This window comes from Lissotriton vulgaris, chromosome 6 (genome assembly GCF_964263255.1).
Source record: "Lissotriton vulgaris chromosome 6, aLisVul1.2, whole genome shotgun sequence".
NCBI lineage: Eukaryota > Metazoa > Chordata > Amphibia > Caudata > Salamandridae > Lissotriton > Lissotriton vulgaris.
In genome coordinates this window covers 911436333-911453361 of record NC_141694.1, presented here as the reverse complement: position 1 = coordinate 911453361, position 17029 = coordinate 911436333, and the positions used below count along the sequence as shown (strand labels likewise).

The 17029-nt window shown below is 46.6% G+C and overlaps 1 protein-coding gene across 3 annotated transcripts in view; it reads right to left on the bottom strand.

The window, feature by feature from the left end:
• The window catches only part of LOC147708150 (fumarate hydratase, mitochondrial-like), a 394996-nt gene that overhangs the window by 289368 nt on the left and 88599 nt on the right, over positions 1 to 17029 (bottom strand). Inside the window, exon 3 of one of the 3 annotated variants that reach the window (XM_086926903.1) lies at positions 12442 to 12552. The exons of the other annotated variants lie outside the window; for them this stretch is intronic. Within the exon in view, the coding sequence (XP_086783029.1) occupies positions 12442 to 12552 (111 nt within the window). The remainder of the gene's footprint in view (positions 1 to 12441; positions 12553 to 17029) is intronic. 3 annotated transcript variants of the gene reach the window in all.

The window sequence follows — 17029 nt, the reverse complement described above, 5'->3', positions numbered from 1 at the left end:
ATTCAACCAACCTAGTGTACTTGATTGAGTGCCCATGCCAGCTCCGATACGTGGGGATGACCACGAAAAAAGTACGCACCAGAATCACTGACCACAGAAGTACGATTCGGTGCAAGAAGACTATCAGCAAACTCACAGACCACTTCCTTAGACTTGGACATACCACCAATGACCTCAGGTGGACAGTCATCGAACAGATCCCTGTCCACCCCACAGACAACGAGAAACAGCTATTGTCCAAAGAACAACGCTGGATCTACAGATGGTCTACCCACACGGAGGGACTGAATGATAATATTACGTGGAACAGCCTCAGCAGATGAGGCCTCCCTTCTGTCAACACCTGACACATCATCTTCACTCTCGCAGTGCCATCTTGCCAACAGGGCCCGCGGAGGGCCAGGGATGACCACGCCCTGTTACATGTCCCAACACCAAACATCCTCAGTGCGACGTACTGGCTTTAACACCTAGGTGGTGACCGACTCACTCATAGGTCCTTCTCTAAATGCGCTAAACCATCACTCTGTGGGACGACATCAAATCCCGCCCACTGATGCCCTGAGAACCTTACTGCACCCGGCAGGGCACTTAAACTCCACGGCCCGCCTGGACCCACTACACTGTGCCAGGGTATACACACCCCGCGATGTCCCTTCCCTGTAGAACACGTGTACCCCCATGTGTAATCCCCCTGCACATTCCCATGAGCCCCCACACAGTGGGTTCATCACCTCCATTTATGGCAGGGCCAATATGCAGCAACTTCACTGCACATTAGCGTACGTTACCTCCTCAGCTTCACCCAGTTGCCGCTTTACATCTAAATAGAGAGGGCGCCCCTCCTTTATAGTGCACAGATGGAGCATGACTCCCCTAAATGAGTTAGCACTGCCCTAGACAACCGCACATTTGCACGCGCATGTTAGCAATTTAGACTTTCAATTGTACTATGAAAATAAATAGAGAGAGCGCTACATACACCTGCATGCGAGTCTTTCTTCTATTTCCTCTACTACATTCATCTCCTCGAGACAACAGGAAGTTGCACACGCCCCGTGACACGTGCCCAGGCCAGAACACCTGACACAGCTAACAAGCAACACCTGGCGCTTTCCACAGGTATTTAAGCGCTCTCCACACTGAAGCTCACTTCCCACGGAGCCTCTGCCTGGACAACAGGTTCATTGCGTGCCCAGCGACATCGCGCAGTAAGTACCTGAACTCGACTTTGCTAACGGTACAGCCACCATTCATGCTGCCCCCGGCCATGTTTGTGTGTGCATTCTTTTACCGTTACCTTGTTGGGTGCAGACTACCCCCCTCCCCCAACAGCCTTTTTCCTTTTTTCCCCCAATTTAGAGTGCATATGGTCCTGGACCCCGGCTGAGCTCCATGCGGAGTTGTTCGCTAAAATCAGGTGTGCGCAACTCCCATTTTTTTTCACCACTGTTTACGCCAACTGTGGTCACAGTACTTAGGCCTAATTTCACATATAATAAAGCATATTGTGAGACCGGCCACACTTTCACTACCCGCCACTGACGCCAACACTGCCGCCTTGTCCGTGGTCACCTCTAGGCACCTGGCGCGGCCTCACTAAATGCTTTTAGCCCGCTACAAGGAGCCTTTACTTAAATGTTATGTCTGTCCTTTTTTACCCCCTACAGGTACAACTCGAGAGGAAACACCTCTTGCACATAGAAGCACCGTAGCGTGTGCTTTACACACAGGGCACTGACAAACTCATACTAACCCCTGTAACACCCTACACATATAAGGTCCTGACGAAAGCCAGTAGAAGAAAAGGCCTGGCTGAAACTAGTTGACCGCACAGGACGTCAGAGGCCATAAGCCTACCGTGCACGTCCGATAGCCTTTGTTTTTATTGACTGCCTGGGGCCCACCATTAAAACAGTCCTTGGGACACCCAGGACAGTATTTTAAACCTCACTCAGTGCACACAGTTTTTAAGGATAGGGTGGTGAATGAGGATATCTACTCTTAATGAAGTTTCCTCCACCAGTGCGGTAATCCAAATGGTTTTTCTCCTCCCTTATTCCTAGTTAAGGCTTGTTCACCCTTTCCTGTCTCCTCCCTACCAGTCCACGTAGACAAATTTGTACCTGGGAGAGCCACGCTCCTCCAGGAACGTGGTGGAACAGCTTGTGACAAGGTCGGCTTTTTTGTGCCTCTGCAGCTTCTTCGGCTAAGTCGAGGTCGGGCGTCTCTTCTAGTCTCAGATCAGGGAATTGAGGCACTTGTTGCTGTAGTTCCTCCAACATGATGTCCAGTTTGTTCTTGATGCCAAAAGACCCGCATACGTCCTTCTGCTCTTCCTGCCGTGTCGGCGTCTCGTCCTCACTCTCAATGGTTTCCAACTTCTCTGTGCTTCCAGGGTTTAAAAAAAATGCCAAGTGGGGAATGATATTGATTAGTCTTCCTGCTTCTGTGATGTTGTCAGCATAGGAGGTGCGATAGTCCTGAAGTTATGACTCTTAAAAGGGACTGCCGTATTTGTCCCGTTCTTCTTCACAAAGAAATTAAGCAAATGAGCGGTCGGGCAGAAAGTAAAGAAAAGGCGTAATATAAGGGGGGGGGGACTGATTATCTGATGCTTCCCTTTCACCCACGTCCTTCAGAATCTGATCCACGGCAGATTCTGAGGTACTTCTTGTATCCCCGATTCATATGTATATGGAAATAGTCGTATTAAATTCATGCTGTGGTGACGATAATGGAATCTGCCACAGTGTTTCCTTGGCGTCCCTTGTGGAGGGTCTGTGCTTTTTCTTGAATCTTGGTGTGACTCTTTTTGCTGAGGCTGGCTCCTTAATGTCTCTAGGAAAAAGCATGAGTCTCCTTTCTCTTCCTCCAAGGGAACCCCGAAAGTGTTGGTATTATAAAAGGCAATATCAGGTGGCAAAGCTTTCGAAGGGTAGGTACATACTTACTCCTCAGGACTCTCGGTGTCGAGATCGTTCCACTATTCCTCAAAACTCCCCATTGCTTCCTCTTCTTTGGGGATGATGAGTTCTTCTTCGACTTCCTCCTCATGAGGTTCGAAGCTTGCCAGTGCCTCGAGGGTATTTTCTTTCTCTTTAGCATCCAAAGTCGTGGAAGGTCTAGTAGAAATTTTGAATTTCTTTAACACCTTGCGTGCTCATGACTAGCTCAGCTCGTCATGAGGCACAGTGCTGCGGAACCCGGCAGAAGAGGGTTAGGTCATAACGAGAGGACACGGGATTACACAACCTTAAACTACAGAGGTCGATACCCAATGTACTACCCGCCGGGTACTGGTGGGCTTTTTCCTGACCAATTAGGCAGATACAGCGCAATACAGGTACCACATTGTTTTCACTTTACAGTTATTGATGTATACCTAACTTAGGAGAACATTTAGTGTAGACAGTTTCTCTATAAAGATTAACTTCTGACATAGGTCCTGATGAATCGCTAGTCATTGTACGTTTGCGAGAAACGTGTCGACCAATTCCTGCACACACTAGTCGAGTCTCGAATAAGGGAACATAATTTTCCATTGAGTACAGGCTAGTATTTTCTTTTAATTGAAGCAGGGGACCCCCAGAATAAACTTGATCCTGGTACTCCTAGCCTCATTTTAATTCACTAGAACGTCTACACCATCCTGGCCCCACACCTGCACTTCACCCAAACGGCTGTTGGATTGAAGATCTCCGCCAAAGAGCCCCTCTTTGAGGTGTCGCCCATTGGGTATTGCACCGCCGACCCAACGAGGAGCATTGCCAATGATGAAGCATGACACCTGCAAGGGTGTGAGAGTACATTATATCCAACTAAATGGATGCCCAATTGTAGGACTCCACTGAGACCCTACTACATCCAAACACCTGTGTGACCCATACACTCACTTCCATTAGGAACAGCGCAGTACCTTGTTGTTCATACTGTCTCCTTGGGCGAATACTGCTGCTGGACCTTCCACTCCACACGAGTGGTGAATTTGCCTTTTCCTATTGAAACCTTCCCCCATTTGTATACAAAAACAGTGCTGCTGTGCTCCTGACGAGCTGAGCTAGTCATGAACTCCGCGGAATGCCCACGTGGGGATAATTCCCCTGCTGTGCTGGGCGTTCCATGGAAACTGGCGTGGTCATGACTAGCTCAGCTCGTAACGAGCACCGCGGCGCCAGGCGCTGCCCCCCTCCCCCAGCACCGCGGGGGAATTAGCCCTGTGGCGAAGGGGTTAATGTCTCGACCTCCTTCCGTTGGAAGGATTGCCACCATTGCTGCCTCGGTCTTCTTTTTCTTTCCACCTCGAGGGCCCATTCGACGTCTTATGTTGTGGATGCCCTATTTCTTGCTAAGGTGGTTTCTGCCTCCTGAGGTTTTGTGTTCTTCTTCAGGGCCTCCGACCCGCGCTGGTCTTCGTCAGTTTCTACGCTTTTCCCTTATCGGAATCCCTGGTATGGGATCCGTGGGATTTATTTTGATGCACCTTTTTTAACATCTAAAGCATGAAATCGGACCATAACTAAGTCCACAGTAAGTGTGCCTTGTACCCGAATAGACTAGGGGTGTATCTACAGGATTTACAGACTGAACATCGCACCAACTTGCATGGTAAAAACAAAAACACATTAAGTTCTGCTCGGTTTGGCAGTTCATATAATAAAAAGTTCACTCGGAGATTTAAGGGCCACATTCCCAGCTTAGGGCAGAACCACATAAAAATTCAAATCTTGCAACATTTTACTACTTGGTGAAAGTCCAATACTTTGGCAAACTCAGAAATTTGGTACAAATAACTAGGTAGGATTTTAGACATTTTGTTAAAGTTTCTCTTTTTCCAAACTGTTTGTTACCACCAATATGCAAGGTGGGCTTATTATATTTCTCTCCAACACCAGAGAACTAGGTTATAAGTGAACATCCTGTATAATGGTTATATGCCACACAAAAAGAAGATTTCTGCCCCACTGGTACGACCCCTCCCCCACCTTCCCCCACCCCCACACTGTGCGCATTACATCACTAAAGCAAGACATCTTGATTAAAGGATTTGGCACCGACGCTGTGGTTAGCAGAGACTTCCGCAAATAAGTTAGATGCAGTTTGACAACTTAGCAACACAAAGACAGGCTTGGCCTTCAGTAATTCAAATAATGCAAAGGATCACTTATGGAGGAAGGCTTCATAAAGACACCCTGAATCACTTGCCAGGGGGAGTAATAAATGGGTGACGAGAATGGATGTATTTAGCTTTCATATGGAGAGGGGTGTCCAGGGCTGGTATGAGTGGACTTGGAGGATGCTGAAGAAGGGGAACCAAATTATTCTCTTCCACAGACATTTTAGGAAACCAAGGAATATTGTTATTGGGATAGCGTGTACAGTAAGTCAATAAGGTAAATGAAGTACCGCAAAAAAGAGGTGGTGTTTTTAGGAATTTTAGTGTGCTAAATTTGTGAAAACCAACCAATCACTAGTGAGTTAGCCTATGAAATAAGGCTCCTACATCCTCATACCTTTGCTTCTCATGTCTTTCTCTGTGCAGAGATCTGCGCACACATAGGTATATGTTTGAATAGTAAAGGTTGGAAGGACAGGGGAGTGGATGGAAAATGGGGATTATTTACGACTAAAGCGGAGGGATTTTGGTAAGAGTAAGGAGGGGTTAAGGGAGAGGTTTGGGAAGAGACATGTACCCATCAACAAAGAGTAAGCCCCTTCCTATTCAAAAACTGCACTTCAACGTTTACTATAGCGAAAAAAGACTCAATACAGTAAATATAACCCAGCTCCAAGCTGTAAGTAAATTATTACATATATATCTCAAGGATCAGGCGCTGCATTTCTCTTTTTTGATGGATTAATGTGACAGGATCTCCAATCCTGTTCAAGGCAGAAGCCGCCCTGCAGGGTTGGGGGGCCCCCTTGATAAGAGTTTTCACTGCGATACGGTAACATATTTTCAGGGGCATGACCCGCTTGCCCCGTATCCGACTAAATCGATTTGCCTGGAATTTCTGGATACTAGGTAAAGGGAGAGGCAACGACCTCTCTTGGACAATTCCGGATTTTTTGTGTGACAAGTTATTTGTGCTATTTTAAATCTACATGCACGTGGGCATTTTTATTTTAATTGAGACACGATGCATTGAGAATAGTGTATTGCACACTGTGGTGATTCAGATGCTACATAACAGGATTATCATGGCACCGCATGTATGGACATTCAAACAACAACACTGACGCATCTTGGGATCTGTAGGGAGATGACATCAACCACATGGGCATATGGACTAAAGCACTCTCCCTTGATTGCAATTTTACTCACCTGTGACCAATGCCAACGGCCAAAACGCATAAGGATAAGAGGACATAGGTTTGCAGCCACTTTCACTTCAAAAATAAACGTACAATTTTACTCCGTAATCAGGCTCTCCATTTCTCTTTTTTGATGGACATTTATATTTATATATATATATATATATATATATATATATATATATATATATATATATATATATATATATATATATATATATATATATATATGCAGGAATGCAGCAGCAGCAAAAAGAGACGAGGCAGACCCAGTTGTTTAAGTGAGTAGTGATTATTTGCTCACCACCAAACTACCACGACGCGTTTCGGTGCAAACATCACCTTGATCACATGACACCATTACATGGCGGGTGTGCTCAATTTAAAGGGTTCTTAGCCAATTATTGCATGCCAGATGTAAAGAAAATAGAAAACATACTGACAAGTTTAACTAACTGCATAAATGCATGAAAATGAATGATGACAATTCATAAGCAGGAATGTGCATTTGAAAGTATGGTCCTTGTTGACCCATTTGAGAGAACCATATTATACAACAAATATAGATACATAAATAAATACATACTTTGGTATATATACTCATTTAAAATTCATCTATATACAACAAAGCAGCAATAGGCAAAATAAAAACCTCTGTGCAAAACTTCGCGATGTTAAAAGATATATAAAGTGCAATAGGGTAAGCTCTCAATAAATACTCATAAAATCACATATAATAATGCATATAAATATATAAATATATAAATATGTGCATATAAATATAGATTGGTGTCATCAAATTTTGGTATTGATATGTCACTGAATACATAGTCATCATTAAGTTTAACTAGTTCAGTGTGGGCACCCCTTGTGCCCGTAAAGAATTGTTAACATTCCTGCAAAAAAGATAAAGTTGTCCATTGTGTAAAGCACTCAGTGAGCTATATACTTGCCATACGGACAAAAGACTCAACTATAAGCTGATCAACAAGTGGCTAAGAGCAATATACGTGCAACCCAGTGATAGTAAAATCTGTAAAAATTACAAATTTAAAATGTGAAGTTTAAAATGTGATATTTGGCAGAGGCGACTGGCTATGTTACTGAAATTACAATGCTTATTATTTGTTCAACTTTTCGGGGATTAAAGGTAAGTATGGCAGTCTTCTCCTGCATTCAATCCATTGGGATTCTTTGTGTCAAGCAGTATGATATGACGTGTCTCCAATCTGCGTAGAAATAGATTACGATCTCCACCTCTTCTCTGTGGTGGCACTGTATCTATTAGGAAGTAACGCAGTTCAGAAGCCTTTTTCTCATGTACAAGGCCAAAGTGCCTGGCCACTGGGTACGCAGTGTCGCCGTTGGTAATGGCCTGTAGGTGCTGGAGTATGCGTTTGTACACCTGTGGCCTCGTGCTACCAACATAGCGCAGGCCACAGGGACACTCCAGCACATACACTGCGTACTCGGTGCGGCAGGTCAGCTTGTGTCTGATGGTAGTGGGTATGTTATTGAAAGGCGTGACATATTCTTTCTTACTTACTCCATTCTTACAGGCTTTGCAAGTTGCACAGCGCAAAAACCCTTTACTTGTCGCAAGCCATGGAGTTGTGGTACGTATTTCTGGGCTGCTTGATACAAGGCAATTGCCTAGTGTTCTGGCTCTCTTGTAGGTAATCGTGGGGGCCCCCTTAAACTGATTGCCTAACACCGGATCATTTGTAATTAGTGCCCAGTTCCGCTTAACGATGTTTCTTATTGTGCGGTGCTGGTTACTAAAAGTGAAAATCAAGGGAGTTTCACTTTCCACCAAACGGTCACTAGACTGCACTATGCAGTTGGAGGTGCTAAGCGGCTCAGTGGGCTCAGCGGGTGTGATTGCTAACAAAGATGTTCTGTTATGCGCATTGGCGCGATTCATGGCTCTTTCTATCACTGCCCTGCTGTAGCCTCTCTGTCTGAATCTCTCACCGCACTCGCGCTGTGCAGATATGCAACTAGCCTGTGTGCTACAGATCAGTCTGATGAGGAGCATTTCTCCGTAAGGTATACTTCTGATTGTGTGGGCAGGATGGTGGCTACCGGAGTGGAGGATGCTGTTACCAGCTGTCGCTTTTCTAAATAACTTGCTTTCTAGCTTACCCCCACTCACATAGATCTCCACGTCCAGGAAGCAAATTGATCTATCACTAATGTGGCTAGTGAATTGAAGATTCATATTGTTGTCATTCAATTTGAAAATGAATTCCTCTGCTTCGTGTGTGGAACCGTCCCAGATCACAAAAAGGTCATCTATATACCTTAACCATGTCACAACTTTGGTGCCCATTGTGTCAGCAAAATTAAGCGACAGGACCTGCTCCTCCCAGTAACCCATATGCAAACAGGCATAACTGGGAGAGATCAGGCCCCCATCGCAACTCCTCTTATCTGTTGGAAATATTGTTTCCCGAACAGAAAGAAATTGTTTTCCAGGCATAGGCTGATCATATCCATGATCATGCGTGTATGATCTCTACAACCCTCTGGTCTGGAGTTGAGGTAATGCTGCACTGCTCTCAAGCCGTCCATATGGTGTATACTGAAGTATAGTGCAGACACATCCAAGGATATCAACATATAGCTTGGTTTCCATCATACACCTTTTTGAGGAAATCGCTAGTGTCTAACACAAAGGATGGTAATGATTTCACAAAGTCTTGGAGAAAAAAGTCTACATATTTGCTGGTATTTTCCAGTAAACTGTTGCATGCAGAGATAATCGGACGACCGGGAGGCACCTGATTGTTTTTATGAATTTTGGGTATGACATAGATAACCGGAGTGATAGGGTTGTCATTCTTCATGAACCTATATTCATCCATGGTTATCACTCCGGCGCTCCTCCATGCCATAAGTTTGGAATAGACCTGGTTTTTGGCCACAATGACATCATTGGCATCAACCCTGAGATAACATGCCCGGTCGTTCAGTTGGCCCATTGCTTCGTCCAGATACATCTGAAGGGGCCACAACACCACATTACCGCCTTTGTCAGATTGTCTTATTACCACCTTTGTATTGTTCTTCAATTTCCTTATGAGTTGGTGGTATTCAAAGTCTCGATATCTATGCTTATTAGGGAAATCATTACGCTTGAGATAGTTATCTTAATTCATGGGACACCTTGTCGTGGAATTGGTCCAAATTATCCTTGATCATAAGTGGACAAAATTTAGATTTTGGTTTGAAATTTGTAGCCATTAGTGCTTGCAATTCACCCGAGCCCGGGCCTTGCTGTGGAATTGTGAGTTCTGCTTGCATGTCAACCAATGCGGTTAGAAGACTTTCATCAAGTGCTGGCATGGTAGATTGTTGTGTGTCAGTCACAGCCATATGTAAAGGAGCAGCAGTTTTATGTGTGCTGTGGTATTATCGCAATTTCAGCTTGCGAACATACTTAAACAACTCTATTTTAGTATCGGCGTAATCAAAATTGCTTTTTGCGCTGTATGATAAGCCCAACGCCAATATATCAGTTTCTTTGGCAGATAGTCAGGTCAGTCAGGTTGATAACCGTGGGAGGTTCAGTGTAATTGTTAGATTTGTGCATATTGACTAGCGCCGATTCCATTGCTTGCGTTTCTTTTGTTTTTTGCTTGGCGCGCCTGCATTTGTTGGGTTTCCTCCTGGCTGCGCGTTTGGAGTTGGAGTTTTGTTTCCGGCAGCAATTTGTGCACCGAAACGAAGTGTCAATTTTCTGTCCTGCTGCACTACCTCCAGCTCCTGTGCTGGAGTGAATTTGCGAAACCCCACTCTTTGCATCCTGTTTTGCTCGTTGTCCGACCCACTTTCAATACTTGAGATTGCGTCCAGGAAAGAGAGACTCTCTGTGCCTACAACTCTAGATGTATGAATTGCTTGAGTTGAGCTACTACCTTTGTTTGGCTGAGATTTTTTGAGGCGATCATACTTCTTGGCAAAGGTGAAAATCTATATATATAGATAGATATTTAATAATACAAAATTATAAATAAATATTTTAATATACATTTTTCGAATTTAAAAATAAATGTAACTTGTTGCAATTTTTTTTAATTAGATTAATTTTATATATACGTTTACTAACTTTTAATACAGAAGATGTAACATTTTAGAATACATCTAAAAATTATTTAAATGTAATATATATCAATAAATTATATTTTTACTCTAACAGTTCATTCTGCAGCATTTAAAAAAAATCTACATTTAAAATAGACCTATCAAATTAATTTACATTATCATTCAACTTCAAAATATTTTAATGAATGTTTTCGAACTTTTTAAAAACGTTTGCCTATGCTTTACCATAGAGAGCTCTCCGCTTAGATTGCGGCGGTATCTGACAAATACGGTGTGACCGACTTGGCCTACCTAACCACAGGTACATAGAGTTTGACTTGAAGTCGCATCTAGGTCCTAGTCAACACCAGACTATGGCTCCTGAATGACACTTTGGATTTTGGGGGCACCTTTTATGTCTGAAAATGTTTTTAAAAATTCATATATCTGATTCCCTTATTCCATTTTCATCATTTGGTGTCTTCTTGCTTATTACATTTTTCTCTATTCTTGTAAATTGGTTCGGGCATTTTATTATGTTGTGGTCTTGACTTTAAAAAAGTTTAGTACTGGCAGCACTAACCACTCATTTGCATGAGGAACTGCCGGCTGTCTATCCCACTACTACTAGGAGTTTAGCTGAGAGAAATTAGTATAACTGTGTTGTGACCTAACCAGGGAGTCTTTATTACGTTAGTGAGGACACACATTTCCCAAATGAATAAATCACGTTTTGACCACACTGAAACAGCCACAGAAGGATTTTTCCACTTGCTTTTGCACACCGGTGGAAAGTCTGCTTTCAGTTTGACTTTGTACAAGGTCCATCCTGGCAGAAAAGAAACCAAAGCAGCAGCTTCTTCATGCTTCCTAATGGACTAACGAGAACGTTGTTTTCTGATCTATAGAAGGAATGCTGAATCGGAGCCAGCACTTGCTCCAGAGGGGCCACCACTCACTCCATAAATCTTAATGCGTGGAAAAGGAATTTAAAAATTCCTACTAATTGGGTCGGGAGACCCATCTGATCTTTTGTAGGTGAGAGATGTTAAAATCCAGGGATCTGATTTGAAGCCAACTTGCATACAAATATGCAGGGAGCTCTACATGGCTCGGCAACGATGATATTTTAAACAAATACATCAAACTGAGAACCTACTAAAAAAGCGGTTAAGGTCTTATTTTAACAAATAGTTTAGGGATGATCCAACTTTCACTCATTCTATTCTGATTGTGGAATAAGGATGATCATTTGTATTCTCCTCATTTATATAAGAATGGTACACAATCAATTTAAATTCATTATTAAAAAAAGGTTTGGACACTGATTCGGGGGGGGGTGGTCCGGTTGAAGCTCTGCTATGTCACCTGCAGATGGAAGGGAACTGTAACAAGCGTGTCAGAGTCTTAACACCCCTAATACACACCTGCCATCTTTTCTTTTCACGGAAAATGTCGGTTTCATTTTTGGGGCTCATCATATGTACTGGTGGACCTTTAAAATGTAGTGGGAATACAAAATCTGGCACGTCACTAGACACCACTAATACAGCCAAGGAGGAGTTCTATTCTGCTGGAGGATCCCTTCACTAGGTGTTCACGTAGGTTGCTCACTAACACCTGGCGGCCAAGTTTTTTTTCACCAGAGCAGATGCTAATCCACCAAAAAGGGAACAAAGTATGTCTTTGCTGTTTCTGAGCATAAAACTCTTTTATGCACAAGTGCCATCGAGTTTGGTTTCGCCCTCGCCTTTTCGTGGAGTGCTATCCCTTTCCATGTCTTTTATGAGGTGGATGGGTACCCGCTTACGCAGAGAGGGTGCTTCAAGCCTTCCAATTGCATTATTGTTACTATTTTCTTTCAGAATCTAATCACTCCCTGAGGTAAGCTCAAGGTGTGGTCAAGTGTAGGAAATTTACCATGCACAACTACCAGTGTTAAGTGCTTAGCAAATTCAACAATTCTTGGAGCAATGTACTCTGATCTTTCTGTGCACATGCTTTAAATTATAGTGCTGTGATTTAAATTATTCCTCCTACCTCTTCTGCCGCCTGAATTATTGCATTGGCAATCTTGGGGTCCAAACCATAATCCTGGTTTACTTCAGCAGCTGCTCTCTTCAAGATGCCAAAAGCTTTTATGACGGGAATCTGCAATGATAAACCGCTTGTGATCAGAAACATTCATTCACTTGTGTGTATTCCACAGATTGAAGGTCAACAGCACATAAAAGCCTTGCAGCGAACGTGGCTACCTTGAAGTGGCAGCTCAATAATCCGATTTGTGCCATGAGTTGGAGGAATAACATCAAAAGCCAAAATTCGCGCTAGCACCGGTCCCATATACTAAGGGCAACTCCTAACTAAGACGGCCATGTTCTGTTTACGCAAGGGGGAGGGGCCCAATATTGTGCATGCCTTTTTCCAATCCCCAAAAAGGCACTGAGCAGAATCAAAATGCAAATGAGCTCTGGGTTCAGTCCATTATTTTCGAGGGGTACGAGAATGATATGGAATTTGAACTCAGAACAACTGACAAGGAACAGTTAGAACATGCCGAGCACGGTCCTGTACACTAATCAGTAAGATACTTTTTGTAGAGTACAGCAAAATACCTGAAGGCAAGAAAACAAGCAAGTCTCATTCATTCAGCATAGGAGGGAGGGATCAGAAGGCGGCCTGTGTACGTGCGAGGACGGGTGCTTATACCGCCTGTTGTACAGGTAGGACTGCAGGTTTTAGAACATGCACACAACATGTGGAAGAAGGGCGATGCCACAGTCCCACTGAAACTACATGCAGCAAGCATGTGCTCTGTTTTCTAATCAGGTTGGTAGTTGGTGGGTCTCCTCCCACCATAACCTAAGAGGCCTTTTGAACTGAGTTAAAGTACAACACAGCGGCACGAGGAGCAGAAAGTAACCCAGGCATCTATCTATCTGTATGAAGCTGCCTTTCGCAGAGGCCGCCGCACCCCCCCGCAGGGGGGGGGGGGGGGGGGGGGGGGGGGAGAGGCTAGAAGGCCGTCGCCATAACCCACGTGGTGCCCCAACCAGTGGTGAAACTGGTTCCGGGCGCCCCAAAGCGCCCGGAGACCAGCGGAAGCGGGCCGCGCACCAGCCTGCCCGGCCGGAAGTAACCTTTGGCCTGGGTGCCCCAAGAGACGCCCAATCGCACCCCCCGCCTCATTCAAATCCCCCAATCAGGGGATACACCGAAGCCCCCTAAGGAGAGTCAGGGGGATTTAAGTCACCGACTCTCCCAGCTAGGCCAAAACTTCTTCGTGGAGCTGGGAGAGCGGCGCGACAAGAAGATCTGCAGAATCGGACGGCGGAGCCTTGCAGAGGACGGAACCTTCCGGAACACTAGGACTTCGAGTGAGAAGAACCGACGCGCCGAAGCCCCTCTCCCCGCACCATCGCACCAAGCCGCCCGCAGTGCGCCACTACGGGGCTGAAGTTGCGACGAGGATCACCAAAAGAAATTCCCCGGCGGAGTCACGCTGCCGAGGCGAAGCGGGATTGCGTAACACCGTCGTCGGCTACGCTAGGAGCCATGGCAAAGGGCCAGTCTGTGGAAGTGGCCGAGTTGCTAAAAAGGATCCGGGAGGTCACGGCCATCCACGGGAGCGAGTGGCTGCAGCCTCACATCGACAGCAGGAAAGAAAACAGACCGGTCGACCAGGCGGAGGAAGGAGCAGGCCCATCGGCTCCCAAAAGGCGCAAAAACGCACCGGTAAGGAAGGCCTCCAGGAAGAACCCCCCCCGAGGAAGGAGCGCCAAAAACCCCCTCCTCCGCGACGCGATGATGGTGATCAGAGCGAAACATCGGCCAGCACGAATGGTGAGCATATCAGCAAGATAGTTAAGGAATGTTTAAAATCACTGGCGCCAGCACTGCTTAACACCACGGGGCATGGGGTATCAGGCGGGCCCAGGGAGCAGCGCGCAGACGAGGCGGCAGGCATATCTTGGCACATGGTCGACCCAGGTTGGGTGCGCCAGGCTAGGGGGCAGGAGCACGTGGTTCTGCCGGCACAGGGCGAGCAAATTTCTCCGGTCCTGGGTTGGGGTTACGGATCCGCGTCAGGGAGCCCAGCGCTGGGAGGCATAACCTCCGATCCGTACAGCAGGCCATCCCCCGGCCCGGCATCTTTGACAACAAAGGCCACCGGCCTAGCATGCCTTATCCCACTAGCCGTTAAAGAAAGAATATGGCGCAAGGAGTTTATCGATATATTTTCTCTGCTCGAGATTCAACTCGAGGGCCTGGACCTCACCACCTGTGAAAGGAAAGATGAGGATAGGAGAGAGAGGCGCGGCAGCAGAAAGGAGCGCAATTTTGAAAATTGGTTGGATGCCTTCAGAATAATGGCCTGCATTATTGTAGAGAAATTCCCTCACTGTGCGGCAGACCTTTGGCTTTATGAGGCTAATATTGACCTGGCACATAGGCAGTTCCCAGGGGAAGCGTGGCTGGAATATGACAAGGGTTTTAGGCTTAAAATGCAGAGGCACCCGGAGATAGAATGGAACGAGGAGGACGTATCTGGGTTCATCCATAAAATGCTCGCAGCGAAGGAGGTAAAATCTTGGGCGGGCAAGTATGACCATTCCTTTCGTAGTTCCTACCAGAAGGGCAGGAGCGGAACTTACCAGAAGCAGAGCGAAGGGAGATCCCATTCCCCGAACAAAGCCAAGGCCATTTGTTGGAGATACGACGCAGGGGATTGCTCGTGGGGCTCGTCATGTAAGTTCCAGCACGCTTGCTCGAGCTGTGGGGGCAAGCACGCGGCAGTGGCATGCAGGGGAGGCAAGCGCGAATCCAAAGGGGACAAAAAAGAGAAAAGCAAAAAGCACTAGCCCCAGGGCTAGTAGGCGAGGTGACCTGGTAGACATTCAAGAGTGCCAGCTGGCCAGGTCCCCTATCAACAGACAACAGCTGCGCAGGTTGGCGAATAAGTACCCGAACAGGGCGGATGCCAGGGTGCTGGTAGAAGGTTTTGACCAAGGATTCGTCATTCCATTCAAAGGCACCTTACCACTCGAGGGGGCAAGGAACCTAAAATCAGCGATGCAGCACCCACGCGTGGTATGCACCAAGCTGGCGAAAGAGAAAGCCCTGGGTAGGATTGAGGGTCCACTACCAAAGGAACTACGCGGAGGCATAGTGGTCTCCCCACTAGGGGTGGTCCCCAAGAAGGAGCAGGGTCAGTTTAGATTGATACATCACCTTTCATTCCCCGAAGGGGCATCAGTGAATGATGAAATTGCCCCTGAAGCCTGCTCAGTAGGTTATGCGACAGTGGATGACGCAATAGATTTGGTAAAAGCGGCGGGGAAGGGAGCCCTCATGGCAAAGGCGGACATTGAATCTGCGTTCCGCCTGCTGCCCGTCCACCCATCCAGTTTTCACTTGCTGGATTTTCAGTGGGAGGGTGACCTGTTTGTTGATAAGGCGATGCCCATGGGCTGCGCCATATCGTGCGTATACTTCGAACAATTCGCAACCTTCTTAGAATGGGCCCTTCATGATTGCCATCAGGAAGGCGGCCAACTACATTACCTCGACGATTTCCTATTCACAGGTCCAGCGGGAGCCCCCATGTGCAGCAGCACTTTGGCGGCATTTGAAGGGCTAGCCAGGACCTTAGGGGTCCCCCTGGCAGCAGATAAGACGACAGGCCCAACCACGAGACTAACTTTCCTAGGGATAGAGCTGGAATCCGTGGCAGGGACAGCCAGGCTGCCCCCAGAAAAGGTAAAAGAATTCAGGGAGGACGTGGGCAGGTTGCGCAGGCTGAACAAGGCCACCCTCCGGGACATACAGGGGGTGATAGGCAAGCTGAACTTCGCAGCCAGGGTCATACCCGCGGCCAGGGTCTTTTCCAGGCGCCTGACACAGCTAACAGCAGGAGTCACCCACAGACCTTACCGCATTCGGTTGGGTGCGGGGGTGAAACAGGACCTGCAGATGTGGGACGAGTTCCTGCAGCATTTTAACGGAGTATTGATCTGGAGAGAGGGTTGGGTGACAGCTAGGCAGATAGCCCTATTCACAGATGCGGCAGGGAGCCTGGGGTTTGGGGCCATCCTGGGAAATCGATGGTGCGCGAGCCAGTGGCCAGACAAATGGCACGCACAGGGAGTCACCAGGAACATCACGTTCCTGGAGCTTTTCCCAATAATAGTGGCATTGACCATCTGGAAGCAGGAGTTGAAGAACATGAAGCTGACACTGTGGTCAGACAACAAGGGGGTAGTGCAGGCCATTAACCGGGGCGCAGCGCGATGCCCTGACACATTGAGGCTAATGAGGCAGTTCATTAAATTGCAGCTGGAAGGGAATCTGGAGCTGAAAGCACGCCACGTCCCAGGGGCAGAGAACATGGCAGCGGACGCATTGTCCCGGTCACAGATGGAGCGATTCAGAGACCTGGTCCCTGGGGCGGACCGAGACATGACCCCCTTCCCAACATACCTGTGGGACCTGGGGGGGTAGACCTATCCAGACTGGTGGGCCAATCACTAACCCCTGAAGCCACCAGGAGATACAACAAATGCACAAGTACTGTGATGAGCGTGGGCGGCATAAAAACACTAGATGACAAATTAGGAACACGGACAGC